The sequence below is a fragment of the Akebia trifoliata genome, chromosome 16 (assembly GCF_017979445.1).
Source record: "Akebia trifoliata isolate Shusen 1 chromosome 16, ASM1797944v1, whole genome shotgun sequence".
NCBI lineage: Eukaryota > Viridiplantae > Streptophyta > Magnoliopsida > Ranunculales > Lardizabalaceae > Akebia > Akebia trifoliata.
This window is the reverse complement of record NC_141390.1, coordinates 21548698-21569881: the sequence shown is the minus strand read 5'-3', so window position 1 is coordinate 21569881 and position 21184 is coordinate 21548698. Positions and strand designations below refer to the sequence as shown.

The window sequence follows — 21184 nt, the reverse complement described above, 5'->3', positions numbered from 1 at the left end:
GAGGGACCGATTCCATCAGAAATCAAGTATCTTACCAAACTTCAATCCCTTGACTTGGGAATGAACAAGCTCAATGGTAAGATTACCCCCGAAATTGGCCTTCTAACTAACCTCATAGAACTTGATTTATCTAATAACCCTTTTACCAGTGGCCCCATACCATCTTGGATAGGTAACCTTAGCATGCTCATTGGCCTCTCTTTCTCTCATACAAGCTTGAATTCCAGAATTCCCCACGAAATTGGTCTTCTAACTAACCTCACAGTCCTTCATTTATCTAATAACCCGTTTACTAGTGGGCCCATACCATCTTGGATAGGTAACCTTAGGATGCTCCAGTACCTATATCTCTCGAATACAAGATTGCATTCCAGCATTCCCAATGAGCTTGGATTTTGCACCAACCTTACTGTTCTTGACCTGTCATTGAACACCCTCTCCGGTCCTTTGCCTCTTTCCATGGCCTCTCTAACTCAACTCCAATCCTTGCTACTCAATGATAACCAACTATCTGGTCCAATCTACCCACATTTTCTGTCCAATTGGACCCAACTCCTTCTCTTGCAACTCAATAACAATAACTTCACTGGAATAATTCCTCATGAGATTGGCGATTGCAAAGACTTAACATTCTTGCAACTCAATGATAATGATTTAAATGGTGAAATTCCTGAATCAATTTGCAATTTGAGTTCTCTAAATATCTTTCAAGCCTCCCGTAATCAATTGGAAGGATCTTTTCCAAGATGTTTTAGTAATTTGAGTCATCTAGAAATTCTAGACCTTGGAAACAATAAATTACATGATACCTTCCCCTTCTGGCTAGAGTCATTGCAATCATTGAAGGTCCTTATATTGAAATCCAACATATTCTATGGTCCCATTGAAAATCCTCTAACTAGTTCTGGTTTTCAAAAGTTGCATGTCCTTGATATTTCTTCCAATGGATTTATGGGACCTTTGCCTGCAAAATACTTTCAGAGTTGGAAAGCGATGATGACACCACAACAAAATGAACTTTTGGTGGGGGAAAAGTCCCCAATGTACATAGGAGATGGAGAGCAACAAAATCGATATTATAATCTCTCAATTATCCTCTCGTACAAAGGACAAGAAAGGACACTAGAGAAGATTTTGACCACCCTTGTCTCTGTAGATCTCTCCAACAACAGATTCCAAGGTGAAATTCCAAAAGTGATAGGAGATCTCAAATCACTTATTCTACTAAATTTGTCTCGCAATGACCTCATTGGTCCCATCCCATCCTCGTTAGGAAACTTGAGACAACTTGAGTCATTGGATCTCTCGCAAAATAAGCTTTCAGGGGAGATTCCTCAGCAACTACTTCTTCTTACATTCCTTGCGCTATTAAACCTGACACAGAACCATCTTGAAGGAAGCATACCACGAGGTAAACAATTTGATACATTTTCAGATGCTTCTTATAAGGGTAATCCACGATTATGTGGAATTCCATTGTCAAAACTATGTCAAGATGTCAACGCGATTTCACCACCAACGACATTCCAACAACACAAGGATTCAACATTTACAAGTGACCTTGATTGGAAAATATTTATGTTAATAGGATATGGATGTGGAGTGATTATTGGCATTGCAATTGGATATACCATATTTTGGAATGAAAATGGATGGCTCACAAGGTTGTTTGACAGGGAAAGATGCAGGCAGGTCAAAAGGTCGAAGAAGATCAATAGACTCCAAGTAAATCGAAGAGAATAAAGGTGGTCCAAAAAAACTTTAGTTTAAATATAAAATATGTTTGATGAAAGTTTGTATAAACTATTGTAATGGGTACCATATAACTATAAATAAAGTCATCTCATTTTTCAAATATTATCATTCCCAAGAAACGAAGAGAAAAATCTATCATAAAGAAGCAAGTCTATGTCTTCTAATCCTTCCAAAATGTCTAGTATATTTTGATTTCATTGCATTAGATTCTAAAAACATCCCACTCATGATTTTGACTAGAAAACCTTTATACCAAATTTAACTCTTTCAAGTCCTAAAGAAGAAAATTTAAAAATAAAAAATGCATGACTTTTACGACATTTATCAAGATGAATTAATCAAAGTATTAGAGTTTGTTCCTTTCTTGAGGACCTATGCTTCCTCAGGCATGGTCCTGTGCATTGTGTTCGTTTTGTAATTATAATATATTCATTTTGTGTATCTTAAGAAGACCTATCCAATGGCGAGGTTGAAAGAAAAAAAATGAAAAATATGAATTGTAGAGGTTTTTTTTTATTCACCTCGAGATCTACAACTCCTATCAAGGTACATCAATAAACCATTAAAATAATTGAAAATACAAAAAAGAACGCCAAAGAATTTTTTATGTGGTTCACAAACATGCCTATGTTCATGGGCTTGGAAAGCCATTCCACTAGTTCTGAATCTCCCTGTAACATGAATATCCCCTTCACAAGATAACTCCAGACCTTCATATATAAAAGAAGATCCGACCAAAGTCCTAAATCGGACTTGGATCTTAGAAAGATCCAAGACATTGATAAATAAAAGAACTAAGCTTGAACTTTTTCCTTCACCTACTCTTGGAAAGAGTAGGGGCTCAGTTCCCTTAACGAACCAAGCGTAACCTTAACATTTTTTTCCTGCTCCCCCTCGAGAACAAAGCTCAGTTCATTAAATCGATCTTCCTTCTCCATGAAACTTCGGCCGTAGGTATTTTGTTATATCCTTTATTTTTACACCTTTAAGCTATTGGTATATTGGTCGTCTCTCCATTTTTACACAAATAACAACAACGAAGCTCCATTTTTATGTAATGAAACTCTATTTTTACATAACGAAACTTCTGGTATTAACTCCAACCTCCATACTTTATATCCATTTGTTTCATCTTCCACATAGTAAAAAGTGTAATAATAAAAAATAAATAAGCTTATGATACACATGACGCCTCAACATGATACGACGATATACACACGAGGCCTTTATAAAGTCTAATATCATTAGATAATGTGTTGCGTTACAAATAAATTACATTACAGTACAAAGGTAATACACTTAGTTAAAAATATATGAAGGGAAAAAAAAACACCAAGAGAATTTTTAAGTGATTTGAAAATATACCTATGTCGACAGGCTCATGGAGGCATTCTACTATGTTTTGAATCTCCCAGTTACATGGATATCCTCTTCACAAGATAACTGCAAACCTCTCTCATTTGTCTCTCTTTCCTCATTTTTACAATAACTTTCACCCTTTAAATAGAAAAAACCCTAAAATCTAGAATTAGAAAAAAAAAACCTTAATCCAAGTTAGATTACAATTTTCACATTTACCCATATTCAAATTTAGTAATTTTTTATGAGGGATGAATCTTCCCAAATTGAGATTATTCCCTAATTTGAAAAAATTTCTCCCAAACATTACCACGTGCCCGCTTCAACTTTTGATGTGTCAAGATCAATAATTGAATTGTCAATCTGGATTTTTTATTTTTTGACGTTGACCCTAGATAAAAGTTTTGCACCTAGCGGGTTAGCAGATTAAATCGACAAATTAACCATTGAATGTGATAACAATTTTATACTTTACCTTCACAATTTTATTATCTTCAACATTCAAATCTCAAGAACACAATGCAATGAATTCCTTGGGGCCACTCTCTAGGGTACCGGTTGACCCTCGACTCAACCAATTGCACATAGGACTTTCCGAGATGGTGGTGTGTGTGACCGTGGGATTAGTCTTTCCTGAAGAGTGGGGATACCCATAATATGGAAAATATATAAATAATTCTCAAGTACAAAATATAATTTGTAAGGAGATTGAAGATGAGGGGTTTGAAGATCTGTAAATGCAAACATGGAAAATTAGATTCCAACAGAAAAGTGATCGGTAGAGTCAAGGTAAAAGTGACGGTCTATAAAGGGAGATCACTTCCACAAATTGAATTTATTGGTAAATGACAAATCAAGAATTGAACTTTCCTGGGAAACCATTCTTTCACTTGGATTTTCAAGCAATCAAACACATCCTTAGTTTAAATCATAAACATCGCGTTAACAAATGAAAAAAAAGACAAAAAAAAAATCCATGAAAGACCTCAATGATGGCATCTCAGACGAGTCAATCTTGGTCTTGGTACTACTTTTGATAATTAAGAACTTCCAAGCTCAAAACCTATGGGAGATTGGAATTTCTTTATGGGATTATACAACCCCATAACTCCCTAATGGTGATCTACGATTCATGTTGAGAACCCCCACAATTGTTATAAGAATCATTCTGCCTCACATTACGAGTGGCATGTCCAATGTTGGCTCCTTCCAGTCAGTTAAGCGAGATTTTTTTCCTTGTGTATTGCACACCAAAATTCTGAGTAACATCACTGTTGATTCGCACAATATCAAGATAAGGTCAAGAATCAAGAATCTAAAACTAACTTTCAAAGAAACAGAACAAATGAAATATAAATGGAGAACATAATTCACAATTCTGTACAAATTTATGTGGCAGCGGCATAGAGATGAAACAAGCATGTTTTGATCGTAATCTGGAGATATTTCCAAAGCACAAGAGTGGTTTGAGATCTTAAAGAGTCTCCATTTAAAACACAAATCTTATAATTTGCTCTATGGAAATTTAAGGCATGGAGTAAAAAAGATCGATCAACCAAATTCTAATTCCCTCATCATCCTGCAACCCAATTTCTCTCCGCTACAAAAAGCTTCTGAATCAATGGCTCTGCAGCAACCTTCGAATTTCAGTACAATTAAATGCAACAAGTCACAAATGTTAATGAGCTTGGGGCAATTCTGCATAGTATTAAAACATTATCATGGAAACACCTGTTAACAAGCAGATGAGAATACAATATCCGCAGATTGGTTTGTTAACTGGAAAATTACAAGAGGAGCACAACGTGCATCATGGAAGATCTTCATCAGGCCTGGACTGTGTAAACCTCCGACGCCTCCTTGGTATCGAAGTAATATCATCACCGGTCTCACTTTCCAGATTCCAATCCTCTTCGTCATCTTGCAAGCCCAACAGATTCTCACCCCAAAGGTTCCGACGATCAGACAATGGCCCAGAAGAGCGCCGATACCTTCTCCAAGGTCTCGACATACCCCTCCGCTCAAATGGTCTCATCATCTGATATAGAATGAATGAAGTAAAAAATGGATCGCTACCTTCCCTATTACCATCGCCAGTTTCGATAGCATAGTCCCCAAGCACAATGGCACCTGGCATGGCTGAACGTATGGCACCGACAATGTCGCCGTAGTCTTGCTCATGCTCAAGGCGTCGCCAAGTGCGTTGCCGTGATGGGTCTATAACAGCAGGTCGAGTTGTTGGGTGATCTTTTCTAGCATGCCTTCGTAGCTCCACGTAGTTACTGAAGAATGAGCATGACTCCAAGGAACAGCTCCGCTGTTTTAGGTCAAGATATTGTCTGGCCTCTTCTACAATTTTCCAACCTTTCATGGTTCCTCTACATAATGGACATTTCAAGTTCAAGTTTGAGTCTGATAAGTTTCCTCCACCAATGGTACTTTGCCCAAAATGTTCAAGACCACCTGTTTCAACAATGCCATTGTCCCGCATTTCTAAATACCTGTGTAGTTCTTCCCCGTTATTTTCTAAATTGTTATTTTCGTTAACTTCGGTCGAGTTGTTTCTCATTCTACTTGCCCCTAAAACAGATTCATTAGTATAATCATGAAGCGACTCTTGATCAAGCCCCAAAGAGCTGTTCCCAAAGTATTTTTTAAACCTATCCAGGCAATTTGAATGTCTGTAACTTGAGTCACATATGTAAGGCCTGCAACCCTTATCATACGAACTGCACAGGAGGAGAACAGCGTTATGTGGTGGTCCATGCAGATTGGACATGAAGCCTCATCCCATTCCTTGTGCACATCATGGATATGTGTGGCAATGGATGTGCTCCCTGTCATATCTGTCATCATCTTGAATGAACTGTTTTAGTTATTGCAAAACATTAAATTTATCAGAACACCAGTTATTTCTTTTGGAAAAAAGCATAAATTGATTAGATCAACTAAATTTAATGCAATCACAGCAAAAAGGGTAGCTTATACTACAGAAAGCTAAATCCTTCCCTTGAAAAAAGCTACAATATGGAAAAAGGAGTCTACAATAAGATAGAACCCCTCCTACTTTCCATGGAGTTTCATCACGTATCAAGGAGTGTTGAAACGACTACAAGCTTGGTTTCGACGTATCGCAGCCTAGGTTCCCTCGGATGCATGTTTTTATGTTCAACATTCCCAATCTTGTCACTCTACTTGGCTGTACTCATTCTATTCACATGGTGACTAAATGAAAATTTCCTAAAGTCTGATCAAAATTCAATGGCCAAACATGCCCTAAGCATATTTACACTTCAGCCAATAAATTCAATTTCTATGATAGTAGAAAAATATGGAATTGGAACTAGACAACATAAATGGTTTTTTTAGGCTGAGGATTCAGACGTTGCACCCCCTACCATAAATGTTACATGCACCGATGCACGTTGAGTGTGACCCTGAGACGTCATGTAGATTGCCATGTGGTAAAATCGAATTATGCCATGTAGCATTGTGCAAAGTTCCCAAGTGACCTAGGTAGGCGTCTATCATAAAATGCCACATGCACATCTAATAAGCATTTTGGGACGCCATGCAGATTGCCATGTGATAAAATCTAACTATGCCATGTGACTTGGTGGATGGTAACCTTGGTAGGCGGTTGCACACCCTTGGTCTCTTGTGACACTAGTACCTATGTGTCATTGCCTAGAAGGCTGACATATTGCAATATGGGCTTGCACTTGCCTTGCTTCTTGGGTTGTTGGCACCCCAATGGTATTAATTATCCATGACACCATGGGTAGTGTGTCCTTGTCACCCAATTGCTATTGACATTGGGAAGCGTTGTCTTGGCACGAGGTGTGTTATGTTTGTGCAATTACTAGGAAAATGAAGGAACAGCCCAATTACCAGGAAAAAATCCTTCTAAAGCTAGTTCTATAAACTATAGGTTGATCTTTAGGTCTATATATTATATTCTCCAGGTTATTGAACCTAGTCTTGTGTGTCCAAGAAGTTGGAAGGTATCATTTTCAGAAATACGAAAAAGAAATTAGAATCGGCTATCCAAAAATATGCTACCATCGCATATCCAAAAATATGCTATCCAACAAATATGCAATGGCATACTGACCGTTGGACACAATTTTTTTTTTTGCTTTAAACTCTCTTTTACTCCCTCATACTTTTTTTACAACATCTCTACTAGCTTTTAATAATCTAATCTCTTTTTTACTCTCCTCACAAAGCTTCCAACTCTTTAATCTCTGTATTCTCTACTCTCAATTCTCGAACTTCAAGTCTCAACTCAAGCCACTCACTCTCACCTCTTAAGACTTGAAGACAAAGAAAGCTATCAACTACTACTCAAGTAAAGATTCAAGAATCAAGTGAAGTCATCAAAATTTGAAGATCAAGAATCAAGATTCACCCAACTCAAGTTCAAACTTCAATTTCAAGAATCAAGATTGATCAAGTATTAACTATCAACCTTCAACTCAAGACTTGAGAATCAAGATTCATTCAACCTTCAACTTCAAGTGTTCTCAACCTCAACCTTCAAGAATCAACTTTCAAGAACGATCAAATCAAATCAATATTCATCATCAAACATCAACATCATCATTCATCAATTCAAGAATCTTAAAAACTTTCATTAATCACCATCTTATTTCTCTTCTACTAAAACAACTTAGGTTGAGGTTGAGTTTGAGGTATATATATACTTTAGTAGTTGTTATGTGTTCTCTATTTTTTTAGTTGTTTTTTATTGTACTTGTTAGAAACTTAAAAATTAGTATGTCGTCCTCGCCAACCAACTCTTCCCTACGGCATAAATCAAATGATCTCGGTTGGAAATACCATCATTACCGTAGTCCAAATGAAAAGAGTCTATAGTATGTGAGTTGAGTGGGTACATTAGTAAAGGTGGCATTGCATGCCACAGACAACGTTTAGTACACATGCCGATATCAAATGCTAGGACATGTGAAAAAGTTAAAACGAAATCCGAAAAGAACTGATGGAGTATATGGACAAGACTACAAAATAAAAAACAGATGAGGTGATAAATCTAGAAAGCTATATGGAAGGTGGTGGTCAAGAGGATGATTATAATGATATCACTGCATATGATACCCCACCCACGTCAACGGGGCGTAGTAGACCGATCCACCACCACTAACTCGAAGACCTGCTAAAAGAGCTCGTGCCCATGGTGTACTAGATAGGTGGTGTAGACCACATCCAAAGATGTGGTTGACCAAAGAGGGAAGAAAATCATTATATATATAGGGTCCCGTTCAGCAACAAACATTTTGGCAAAACATTTTTCAAAACATGTTAGAGGTTTTGGAATGGGCTGATTTTTAGTGAGGATGATCTTTACGGTGAGGAGACCATCCTCACCAAAAATCAGCCCATTCCAAAACTTCTAGCCCCAGTTTACAAGTTGAAAAATCGTGGACCGTCCATTTTTTGTAAACCATTTTTGATGGGGTTAGAAGTTTTAGAATGGGCTGATTTTTGGTGATGATGATCTCCTCACCGTAGAGATCATCCTCACCAAAAATCAGCCCATTCCAAAACCTCTAACCCATGTTTTGAAAAATGTTTTGCCAAAATGTTTGTTGCTGAACGGGACCCTATATATATATATATATGTATATATATATAATATATATATATATGTATATATATATACATATATATATATATATATATATATATATGTATATATATATACATATATGTATATATGTATATATATATATATATATATATATGTATATATATATATATATATATATATATATATAGGGTCCCGTTCGGCACCCTAAGTTTTACCACACACTTTAACAAACGCGTTTTGTCCTACATGGGTTAGAAGTTTTGGAATGGGCTGATTTTTGGTGAAGATGATCTTTATGGTGAGGAGATCATCCTCACCAAAAATCAGCTCATTCCAAAACTTCTAACCCCATCAAAAATGATTTACAAAAAATGGACGGTCCACAATTTTTCAACTTGTAAACATGGGGCTAAACATTTCAGAATGGGCTGATTTTTGGGGAGGATGATCTTCTAATCATAGAGATCATCCTCACCAAAAATCAGCCCATTCCAAAACTTCTAACCCATGTAGGACAAAAAACGTTTGTTAAAGTGTGTGGTAAAACTTAGGGTGCTGAACATTTCCCATATATATATATATATATATGTATATATATATATATATATATATATATATATATAGGGTCCCGTTCAGCAACAAACATTTTGGCAAAACATTTTTCAAAACATGTTAGAGGTTTTGGAATGGGCTGATTTTTAGTGAGGATGATCTTTACGGTGAGGAGACCATCCTCACCAAAATTCAGCCCATTCCAAAACTTCTAGCACCAGTTTACAAGTTGAAAAATCGTGGACCGTCCATTTTTTGTAAACCATTTTTGATGGGGTTAGAAGTTTTAGAATGGGCTGATTTTTGGTGATGATGATCTCCTCACCGTAGAGATCATCCTCACCAAAAATCAGCCCATTCCAAAACCTCTAACCCATGTTTTGAAAAATGTTTTGCCAAAATGTTTGTTGCTGAACATTTCCCATATACATATATATAGTCAAATGGCTATATCTAGTTGGAATTGCATTTAACACTGTCAAATTAAAGAGTTTCAAAGTAATAATGGAAGCAATAGGTCAATTTGGACCTAGCATCAAACCACCTTCTTATCAAGAAATAAATTAATCAACGGATATTGAGAATCATGGAAAACCTATATGTATACTCTGATGGTTGATGGATGGACTGATAGCAGAGTAACAAAAAACAACGTTTTTTTTTTTTTGGAAAAATATACGTCTGGTATCTCGAGCGATTAAAACGATTAAAAAAAAGTCACATTTCTTACGTTTTAAATGTGTTTGTTACGTTTTAAACAAGTTTATTTCATATTTTTTTCAACCAAAAAAAAAATTCTTTTTTTAATGTGGGATTTGATACATAATAGAATTTGGTGATTCATAAATGTAAAAAATATGCGATTTGATGATAATATCTTGATTTTATGATTTTTCATTTTTTTCCAATAGTAGATTATTTTTAACAAAAGATATGTTAATGAGTAAACTCTTTTTGGCATCATAACAAGTATAATTATGTTTGAGAACATGTTATATTGGAAACATAGAATAAATTAAAATAAATTTCTTATGTACTATTAAATATATACATTTTTCATATTTTGTAAATATATATTTTTTATCTTTTATGTTTAATCATTTTTTTCCTATTTTCTACGTTTTTTCCAAAGTTTTCCCTTGTCGTTTTAAATCCATACTCCGACTTTGTGACTATGACTGATAGAACCGGTTGGTCAATAATTAATTTTTTAGTTAATTATCCAATTGGAATAATGTTCCTAAAATCCATAGATGCATCAACCCATTATTGCACGGCTGAGTATCTCTTCCAACTATTAGATAAAACAATTGAGGAAATTAGTGAGAACAACGTTGTCCAAGTTGTAACAGACAACGTAGATGCATATGTTGTGGCGGGTGGCCTTTTAATGGATAAGCGTCCTCATTTGGTTGCAAGTCACCTTTTATTCAACTGCTTACATCCTTAATCCAGCTGTATACTTCTAATCCGTCAATCAAGATGAGGCAGATTTGACGCATATGGTTGGATTTCTTTAAGTTTGGGACAGAATGATCCCTAAACAAACAGAAATAAATGCAAAATCGACATGGTTGGATCGTTACAAGAATTACGAAAGGATATTTGGATAACGTATAGTCAAAAGGCATAGAACAACGAAAACTCCAAGAAAAAAAATTAATATTTGGGTTTATACTTGAGTTATTTGACATATTTTTCATCTTATCCCTATTCTAGTTAAATATAAATATTTAAATGTAGTATTTTGATGTATACAACAACTGATTGGTGGCCGACATATGAAGTTGATTTTATTACAAAGGATCCATGTTTGAAAAGGTTGGCCATATGGATTCTTGGCCTAACATGTTCTACATCGGACTGCTAATGCAATTGTAGCACATTTGAGATGGTAAGAACTAAGAACTAAACTAAGTAAAACACTAAATATTTTACTTCATTCTTTCAATGATATAACTTAAGGATCTAATATTTATAAATTGTTGTGTATTGAACAAATACACACTAAAAAGAAAAACAGACTAGAACAAAACAAGTTGAATGACTTGGTGTTCATGCAATACAACCAAAAATTTCACAAACGATTCAAGTTGAGAAAAGAGAAACTTGCCTTCTATGATCCCATCTCTATTGATGATCTTGGCACAGGTCATTCATGAAACATTAATGCACAGGATGCGCTTGTGTTTGAAAGAGAATATCTAACTTGGGCCCCAAGTGGAGAAAGCGGATTTTGCACCGACATCGACACCTGGAGAAAGCTCAAGCCAAAGAAGAAGTGGCACTGGTCGACACTCGAGGCAACTAGAAGACAAAGTTGAAATACAAGAAAATGATAGTGAAGCTGAAGCAATACAAGGTCAAGGAGATGAAGAATTGGTGAGATATGATGACGAAGAGATTGAGGAGGATGAAGTGTATGTGGAGGAGGGTGATGACGACGGGAAGGAAGCAACAACAACGATCCTAGTGGAGATGTTTCACAATGAATTAGGGATGCTTGTGTAAAGTATCAAACTAACTATTAGAGTTAGTTATTTAGACATTTCTATGAGTATTTCAATGTATTTGTATGATTATTTAGCTATTTGACTTATTGTTTTTTTGATAGTTAATTATTTTTAGTCTTTTACAAGCGTGTTTTGGTGTATGACTGAACTATGATTTATGAATGAAAATATGGTATTTGTGCATTGCTTAATTATGATGTATTTTTGTAGAATTTTTTAGCATTTTTTTAATTTTTTCTACATTTTTTCCAAAAAAAAATAAAATTGCAGCATATACGAACAACATGTGCTAGTCGCACATACTTGCATAAGCTATTTAATAACATTAATAAGAATGTTATTCTTCATTTGGATGATAGTCCCAGTCAGAGTACTCATGTGGGTCTCCAAGTGCCGAAAACAAGCAGGATTGTGCCACTTCCAAATTCCAATTAATAACTCAAAAATCAACTTATTCCTGGTCAATGGCAAATAGTTCTGCAAAGATTTTTACAAAAATTTCCATGCAACTCTTTTGTAAATCTAGTCCATAATGATGCAAAATGGGTAGAAGATTATTCAGCCAAACATGGTTTGAGTATAGTTATTTCATAGACTAATGTTAATATTCCTTAATGCCACTATCCTGTGTTCTGATATCATTATTCTAGAGATTGGGAAAAAATGGATATGACGATGTCCATAGTGATTCAAATGTAAATCATTCTCATCGTACATCAATATTAGATATCATACGTATAGCTGTTACATATTTACATATGTAAATATTTTCTTGCAGGCGATAATCAAAAATTAGGTAGAAGATAAGAAATAAATACGAACAACCCATAAGATACACAAGTATATCAAGGTAGCATACTATAGGAAAAAAAGAGAATAGTGAAACTAACAAAAACAACATGGCTACTCACCACAAAGAGGAAACTCTAAACTATACCCATTGTAGCTTCTGAATTTTTATGCCACTAATCAGATAATATATGTGAAAGATAACAACCTTGAGTGGTTCAGATGAAGAAAATCCTTATAAAATCCAAGCCTCAAATAATACTTCAATGAATGTAACAAATATTCCACTGTCTACAAATTTTGAAGAATAATGAAGGCTTGAGCTAGAGCATTAACGACTATGTCTTGTACCACAGAGTCACGAATGAGTCCTAAAAACCTGCACTTATATCGGGGAACAAAGGTGAAGTTGAAGTACATATAGAAGCTCTTCTACACCAGCACAATCCAACACTAAATTCACAATAAAAAACCGAGAAACACATGCCCAAGATATCAAATATAACTATTAAGTCAAAACTCTTATAAAAAGATGGGCATGAACATATCAATTGTGGCTCCAATTCAGGTTTGGAAAAAAAAAAGAATTATTTGTTTGATCATGAAATCAAAATTAGGACCCAAACCAAAATATCCAAAACTAGATGAACATTCATCATCCAATGCACATCCAAAATTATGGGAAAACAAGGATAACTCTCTTAAGAGAAATCTACATGAATCAACAAAACAAAGACAAATATACAGATTTTGATCAGAAAAATAAATAGAATCAACGACCAGATACTAGAAACTCCTAAAACCCAATTCCAATACCCTTTGCAGCATAAATTAAAAAAAAAAAATTATATATTGAGAATCCATGTGCTAAATTTCTGAACCCAATCAAAATTTTGAACCCAAGCCCAAACCGTAACACGATACCAATTCCATTCTACCAAGACTAAGAATCCAAAGCCTAATCCTGACCAAATTGAAATTCCTAAAACCCAATTTCAATACCCTTTGCAGCATAAATTGAAACAAAATGATATATTTCCTCAATAAGATTGAATCAGACAATAGGTACCCAATAGAATTATTGAACCCTAGCCCAAACCCTAACACAATACCTATTCCTTCCTACCAAAACTAAGAATCCTAACACTAATCCTGACCAATAATATCGATCCATTCAATCCACAAAGAATAGCACCAGAAATTTTCAAATTAGATGAGATGATGCAGATTAAATTCAAAATAACGAATCCATCAGGTAAAATCAAATACAAATGCAGATGAATTACAGCAAAATTAACTAATTAATAAACAAAGAACTTGAGGGGGAAAAGAAGCGGATTTTACAATAATTGGTTGCTGTTGGGCTAACAATACAAATTGGGCTTCTTTTCTGAATTTAATTTCTCCTTTCATCCGGGAAATTGGGGACAGAAGGGAAGGAATCCCACGTGAATGAAAGAAAATCCCTAAAACCATTTGAAGTATTTATAGGTGAAAGAAGATCGAAAAAAAAATGGTGCTTTGGTCAGCAAGATACAGTCCGTCGTCCTAAGTCCAAAACATGTCAGAGAGCTTTTATTGGCACCCCAACTTTTACTTATTACTCCGCAATTAAAATTTAAGAAGGAATTTTTCTCGGAACATGTCAAATTTTCAGTACGCTGTTCATTTTAATTCTCAAAACATGTTTTCCCAATGAATTAGTCACTTTTATAATCAACGTATTCGTTGATAAATTACCTACGAGATCACTCATATGAAAAAATTGTTAGTATTTCATTTACAAAGTTATTGATATTAAAAGTGACAAAAACACAAATTCATAGATTATAAAAGTGATGAATGCTCTGGAAAAACATGTTTTGAGATTTAAAATAAATAATGTACGGAACTCGGAATTTCGTCATATTCATCGCACGAAATGGAGATTCACCCAATAAAGAAAATAAGCAATTGATTGAGAATAAGTAAAAGTTGGGGTGCCAATAGAAGTTATCTCTCAAATTTTTATTTTTATTTTTTTTAAAGATTTTATCTGAGCCTAATCATAATAGTAAGCAACTATTGAAATTTTTTGATTGGGTGTTGTAATGTTTTGTAATGTTAAGATAATAATTTGAGCCAAACCTTTTTAATGTTTAAATGGTGTGTTTTAATCTTCAATTGGGGTGTGAATAATAATTTACATAATTTGGGTGTAATAAGTAAAAGTTTGGGTGCCAATAGCAGCTCTTAAAAAGTAGGATAAAAAATATGGATTGATGGTACCATGAACCCAACCCATATCCAACCCAAACTTAGGTCCAAATCCTGGGCCAATGACTTGGATCCAACCAAAATCTTAGGTCGAAGCCTTGGGCTAATGACCCTAATCGATGAGCCAAGCTTAGATCTGAGGCCTCGGGAAAATTGACCAAATTTTACCCATTGGTGCTACCATGTTGTGTTGTTCTTGTTTTGCATACTTCTCTGCCCAGAGGCCGAAGTATCAGTTATTTTTTTCACCTAAGATAGACGGAAATATACTTATAGTTCCAAACATGTAAATGCACGAAACAACGTCAATTGTCAAGTCGAAGAAAATTAACGTCCAAACATGTAACTTTCTAGACCATGGTTTTAAAACTTGGTTCAATTTAAGTCGACTTGGATGATGCCAGAACAAGTTTGCCAATGTGAATTGGGAACCTCCTTGACTAGACTAAACACTAGTTCACATTGATTGATTTTTTGAAAACTCAGACGAGTCAACCTGTTTGGAATTTGGATTGGTCAACCCATATTTTCTCCACGGGCATTGATCAATTTGGAAATGAAACCTTGTCACGATTTACTTCATTTATCAGGTTATACTTACCAATGAGCACAATGATTTGATCGATGCTGTTCTTTAGAACAATGAGAAGGAAAAAAAAATTTGCATATGACAAAAATCAAAGGAAGTACTATAATTGGTGTACAAAATACACTAAAATGTACCAAAGAAACCAAGCATGTGATCATGTTAGTTACAAACATTGTTCAAGAATTACAACAGTTCAATTCGGTTGCTTCTATGCCGAGGGCAGTCCCCAACTATTTTCCTACACGATATCATAGCTTCAATGTCAGGAGAAGCAGCCAAGATCTTAGTAGGCTAAATCCTCTTTACAAATGGACTCCACGCGACAATCTTCATTGATTTTGAGATTTTACCTTCTTTGATTTGCTCCTCTTCTTTTCCTGCATCTTATTTTTCTTTGCTTCGGCTGTAATCCAAGTATAATCGGTTGGTATTGCAAATGGGTCTTGAATATCTTCGACCCGACTGGTGGGCCGAGAAGCCGTAGAAGAGCTTGGACAGTGATAAGCGGCTTTAATCCATTGTAGCCATGAAGAACTCGAAGATTGCACCATTGCCGGGCTCTCTCGGCCTCGAGGGCTTGAAGGAGGTGTGCTAAACTCTTCCAATGGTTGCAACTCTTCAAATTTTGTAAAAGTAACCAACACCCTGATTGTAGGAACCACTGGAATAACAACCTGAAAGTAAATAAGGATGGTTTTGTCAGTAAATATATGCGAAAGAGCAATCAGGATTTCAAGTCCCAAAAAACTAACAGCAGCTGTGAAGAACTGTGCATTTCAACTTTTTACCCATTACACCCCAATTTCTTAAATTATTTATCAGATCCTAATTAAAGATTAAAACACACCATTCGAACATTACAGTGGTTTGGTCTCGTTATTACCTCAACATTACAAAACATTATAACACGTTCAAACAATTTCAGCGGTTGTTTATAATTACAATAAAGTTCATACAAAATCCTAAATCTAGCAAATAGAAATAGAAAAAAAGAAGAGGGAAGAGAGTTTCACAACCATAGATTTTTTATGTTTATTTTAATTTTGATTGGGGTGTAACAAGTAAAAGTTAGGGTGCCAATAGCATCTCTCTAAATATAATAGTCGACATTCCTAAACCGAGACTTATCAGTCAGACATTCCGAGATGGTACGGAATTTTAACCTAAGAATGCAAATCTTAGAGGCATCAATTAGAAGAAAAATTCAAGTTAAAGATCCTAAAAGAACGAGGAAGAAAACCAAAAAGAATGCGGATCGAAATAGTGAAAGCAGATATGAACTAGGGGAGAAATGGGTCAGTTCTTATAGGAAACATAACCAGAGCCATTAATTTGTCTTCCGGTACCCTTGGTTTCGGTTATGGTTCTCAAATCAATTGAACTAGAACCGGAACTGTCAAAAAGTTTCTCTTTAAACTTATCAGTTCTTGGGTTTTTTTGGTTCCTATTGTTTTGGTTCGCAATAGGTTTTGTTCCAAGAGACCTGACTCTAATCAGCTCCAATAAAAAGAGACCAAAACCCTCTAATCAGTTCCGGTTTTGGCTTGGTTCCAGTTAAATGGGCACCCATTGACGTACCAAATTCAATAACATACGACTTAGCTGGACAGAGTGGAATGGAGGAACAGGATTCATTTAGCCTACCTCCTATCTTTGGCAAGCTGATCCCAATCCGTAAAAGAAAATCTTCATCCATATATTTCATCCCTGTGCATTGGATGAGTTCATCAGGAAAGGAGACAGATTCTTTCTCACTCAATACTCCAAGAGTAATGAACCAAGACCACTTATTCGTGTCGACCTCCAGCACTCCCTTGTAGTTACTATGATGCCTATCTACTCCACACTTGAGGGGGATTTGCTAAGAAGATTTGTTGGGTGAAAAGCAAAATAATGTGCAACAAATATTGGAAAATTTTCTGAAGCATATTAGGGAATCGACTAGAGGATGGTTCAAATAAAGGAAAAAGGAAAAACATGGTCTATGTATGGGACCTCTAAGCGCTTGACCTCAACTCTTAATTACAATCTCCTCATCCACATTAAGCCTCCTTTTATCTCTAAAAGGTGATGGGGAGATTTTTACCAAGTCTCCAAATCATCTTCACATCCTTAAAAGGCTAAGAGGATAGGACCAAGCCTACACAATCTGGGTTAGTCTGTAACACCTCAGAGCTCAAACACATTGTCAAGTGAGGATAAAAAAAATTGTCAGCAAGGAAAGAATCAGCTTTTGGGTTGCAAACTGGCTACATGCAAGAACAACAGAAGTTTTGTGCCCAAAGCAATTCTCTATGGATGAAGTACTACTCTCCTTGCTGTATGGATAAGCTCTCCTTTTTATAGGATAATATAATAACATATAAGCAAAACTACCTTGGCACTTCTAGTTTTTGAACTTTTTCTATGCCGACAGTTGTTGGCACTTGGACACTCCTTGACAGGGCACAACACTTACAAGCACGTAAGATAAAACATCATATAATATGATCTCTTTGTGTCTCATTTCGACAAAGTAAAATGAAGTATCTTTCAAAAAAAACTGTGTAGAGTTTCATGTCAAGTATCACAACAGATAAATACAAATGCTTGGGTCCTTCAAAACTATTTGTATTAGTTTAAGTTAGTTGCTGACATACTAGTTTCAACCTTTATCTTTTCATCAGTCAAGTTTTCCAATCAGCTCTCAAAGATTTTCTTGTCGTTTTGTTTCATTACTACATGCTTCATATCTAACATATCAAATTTGCATATCTATCACTTTCGCTTCTAAGATTATGTTTTCATTGTTTTTAAAAGAGTAATAGGTGCTCATGTAATCACAGTCTCTAAAATAGCATTTGGATGGTATTCATCCAATTGTATTCTTGTGGCCATATTCAAAATTTCAAAAGTTGGTGTGACACACTTGCTGACACCTTGACACTTGGCAACCGAACCACATGTCTAGGTAACATTGCATATACAGTAAACAGATTTGCTTGTTAACATGCTCTCTTTTTTTTTCCATAGGCGAATCTCTTTTTTTGTTTACATGACTAATTTCCAATTAACATGATGCACATACTATAGAACCCCTCAATAATGAGAATCTAAAATATTCCATTCTAAGAGAGACATGATATGCTAAAAGAACTAGAACAAAAGCTTTGAAAGATTTAAAAGTTAGACCATAATGAAATAAGAAAAACTTGAGAACTAGCTAATAATTGAAAACTACAAAACCACCAACACCTCATTAGTCTTTATCTAAGCGAAAACATTTTAGTGATGGGAGTAAGAAATATCCTAAATAATGTTTTTTTTTTTCCCTGTAGGTAGACTGGGTGATTAGTTGATCGTCAAGGAAGTAAGTGAAGACAGTCGCCAATGTTCATCATTTGAAAGATCAAAGCTTTAGTTCAGATTCAATTATAGAAAGTAAGTAATTTGTCAATAGATTCTGTCAGATTTTTTTTAAAATCCATATGACAAAATGAATATAAATCATGCAACCAGTAGAAATCAAAACAATTGGAAGCATTAGAAAAAGTTACTCTTAAGAACTTCTTGTTATTTCAAACACACCTTGACAGGAAAAGTTCCCGGGGGAAGCTTTGTTGTAAGTAGTTCTCTTAGCCGACGGATTGCCTTGACTTTATTAGCGAGAATGTCAAGCAGAGGCATAAGTTCTTCAGTTTGAAGTGGGAAGTTAGGAGAAAGCCAAAGAATAGGTCTCAAACCTTTCTTATACTCGCTCTCATGGTTAACTTCCTTATGTTGATATCGGTTCTCAGAACTTGAAGTGGAAGACTTTCTACTTTTTCTTCTGAACTTGAATTCTAGCTTACTTACAGGCTAAAGTATGTTTTTCGACCATTTTGAATTCAATAACGATGTCAGGTTTTATTAAAAATGAATTAAACAAAATTCGAGTATTTTACCCTTAAGTCCTTTTAGAATTTTCTCATAATTTCACTATTAGATTTTCTCGAGATACAAATTAAACACTTGGGATATTACAACTATAGCAATGTCGCCAATTACTTTTAGTAGCCAAGTAACGACGGTTACAAAACGCTTCTAATAATAGCAATTTAAGGGCTGTTTTAAAACCGCCTCTAATTAATGTCATTTAAGGGTGGTGGTTATATTTTTAGAGGATGTTTGAAAACCGCCTCTAATTAATGTGATTTAAGGCAATTGTTAGATTTTTAGTGGTGCTTTAAAATCACCTCGAATTAATTTCTATCTTTAAATAGATGAACTATATCTGACGGATTAAAACCGCCCCTAATAATTTTTTTTAAAATAACAATTATTTTAGGCGGCTCAAAACCACCTCTAATGTTGTAAAAAGAAAATTTATTAAATTTTTCGTTTCAAAATAAAACCTACAATTATATAAAGAAAAAGAGCTGCTATTGACACACCAAATTTCACTTATCACACTTCAATTTCTTAAAAAATGCTATTGGCACCCCACATTTTACTTATTATATTTCAATTAATTATAACACCATAATTATAATAAAACACAGCATTCACATTATAAAACATTATCACACTCTGTTCAAACCATTTCACTAGCTAATTTTAAATAACCACAATATGTCAACCAGATGAGCTTATGAGTTTTACATGACCACAATCTAGACAATGGCCTATTAGATCCACATAGTTGTAACACATGACACCAAGATATTTCACATAATGGCCAGGAAGCTATTGTATCCATCATTCCATCTTTAAAGATAAGAGAGTATAAAAGAGCGGTATACTGGCTTTCACAGAAATTAACCTACTAGGGAGTACCAAGCATGCACCTTTAAACATGTAAATTCTTCATGTATAGCTGGAAATTTATGAACGAAGTTTGATATAAATGTATGAAGAATCACAAAAGGAAATTCTATTGGACAACCAAACATTAAGGGAAAAAAAATTCAGGCTGGATAATGGTTTCCCAAAAAAATCAGATAAGCAATAGTGCAACAGACTAGAGGAAATTAGGGGTATTTTTCAAATACATAGAAAAGCATGATTCCTCTTTCGCATTGGGAAAGTTCTGTCCATAAAATACTATACAAGCTTTGTGTGTGTAAAGGTAGAGAAAGAGTATGATTTTTTTTTCTGACATAATAACAGTTTCCCCAAAAATGTGATTGACTAGCACTTGTGGAATTAACTCAAAAGAGATAAAGTTAGCTAGTTATTTGTAAAACTAGTTGAATTAGAATATATTTGTGTTCCAAATTACCCACTGAAGGAGAGAGACTGGAAGAAATTAAATTTAACAGACATGTATAAAATTCATTGCAGGATCACCTTCAATGAAGCTAAAATGTTACAAACAAGCAAGCAAGTAACCTGTTCCTTCTATAACTCCTCTGAGGATTTTAACTAACCACTAACACGGGTTCTACATAGATGAAAGGAGTTAGATTCAAATAAATATTTGCAGAAACACCCCCAAAAAGAGAGAAAATATGGGGGAAAAAAGTGCACTTAGGAAGAGAAAGATGTAACCTAGAGATGTGCCTGCTTGTACAAGGGACTCATTCTGTAATGTTTATAACTTGACAACAAGATACCAACTGTCCATCTGTTATTAACCCTAGTTCTTCAATCATCAAAAATAACACTATACAACACACACTAAAAAATATTACAAGAATAACAGTTAAATCTCTAAAATTGCAACCATCAACCCAATCGAACAATAAAAGAATCTCATTGCGCATTGAAGAAGTGAAATACGTTGATTATACATTTCTTAAA

At 34.9% G+C, this 21184-nt stretch overlaps 2 protein-coding genes across 7 annotated transcripts in view; both read right to left on the bottom strand.

Moving 5' to 3' along the window:
• Positions 1 to 4830: 4830 nt before the first annotated feature.
• Positions 4831 to 21184, bottom strand: part of LOC147382835 (uncharacterized) — an 83216-nt gene continuing 66862 nt past the window's right edge. For 3 of the 6 annotated variants that reach the window (XM_086427486.1, XM_086427489.1, XM_086427488.1), the window contains one exon: positions 4831 to 5478. In XM_086427486.1, the coding sequence (XP_086283612.1) occupies positions 4925 to 5478 (554 nt within the window). In that variant the 3' untranslated portion in view covers positions 4831 to 4924. Of the gene's footprint in view, positions 5981 to 12701; positions 14114 to 21184 lie in introns of those variants that run through there. The other 3 variants (XM_086427484.1, XM_086427483.1, XM_086427485.1) reach the window with 3 other exon arrangements.
• Positions 15524 to 19175, bottom strand: LOC147382840 (Ankyrin repeat family protein). The gene is made up of 2 exons (XM_086428964.1): positions 18992 to 19175; positions 15524 to 16098 (listed from the first exon to the last, which is right to left on the bottom strand). The coding sequence occupies exons 1-2, from the start codon at positions 19088 to 19090 to the stop codon at positions 15754 to 15756; spliced, it is 444 nt and encodes a 147-aa protein (XP_086285090.1). The 5' UTR covers positions 19091 to 19175; the 3' UTR covers positions 15524 to 15753.

What these genes read in the sequence shown, in the direction of transcription:
- LOC147382840 (XM_086428964.1), bottom strand. Translation starts at nt 19,090, where the DNA reads ATGCCTCTGCTTGACATTCTCGCTAATAAAGTCAAGGCAATCCGTCGG. An exon ending in CGGGAACTTTTCCTGTCAAG is followed by an intron (nt 16,099 to 18,991) that starts GTGTGTTTGAAA and finishes ATTTACTTTCAG; the next exon opens with GTTGTTATTCCAGTGGTTCC.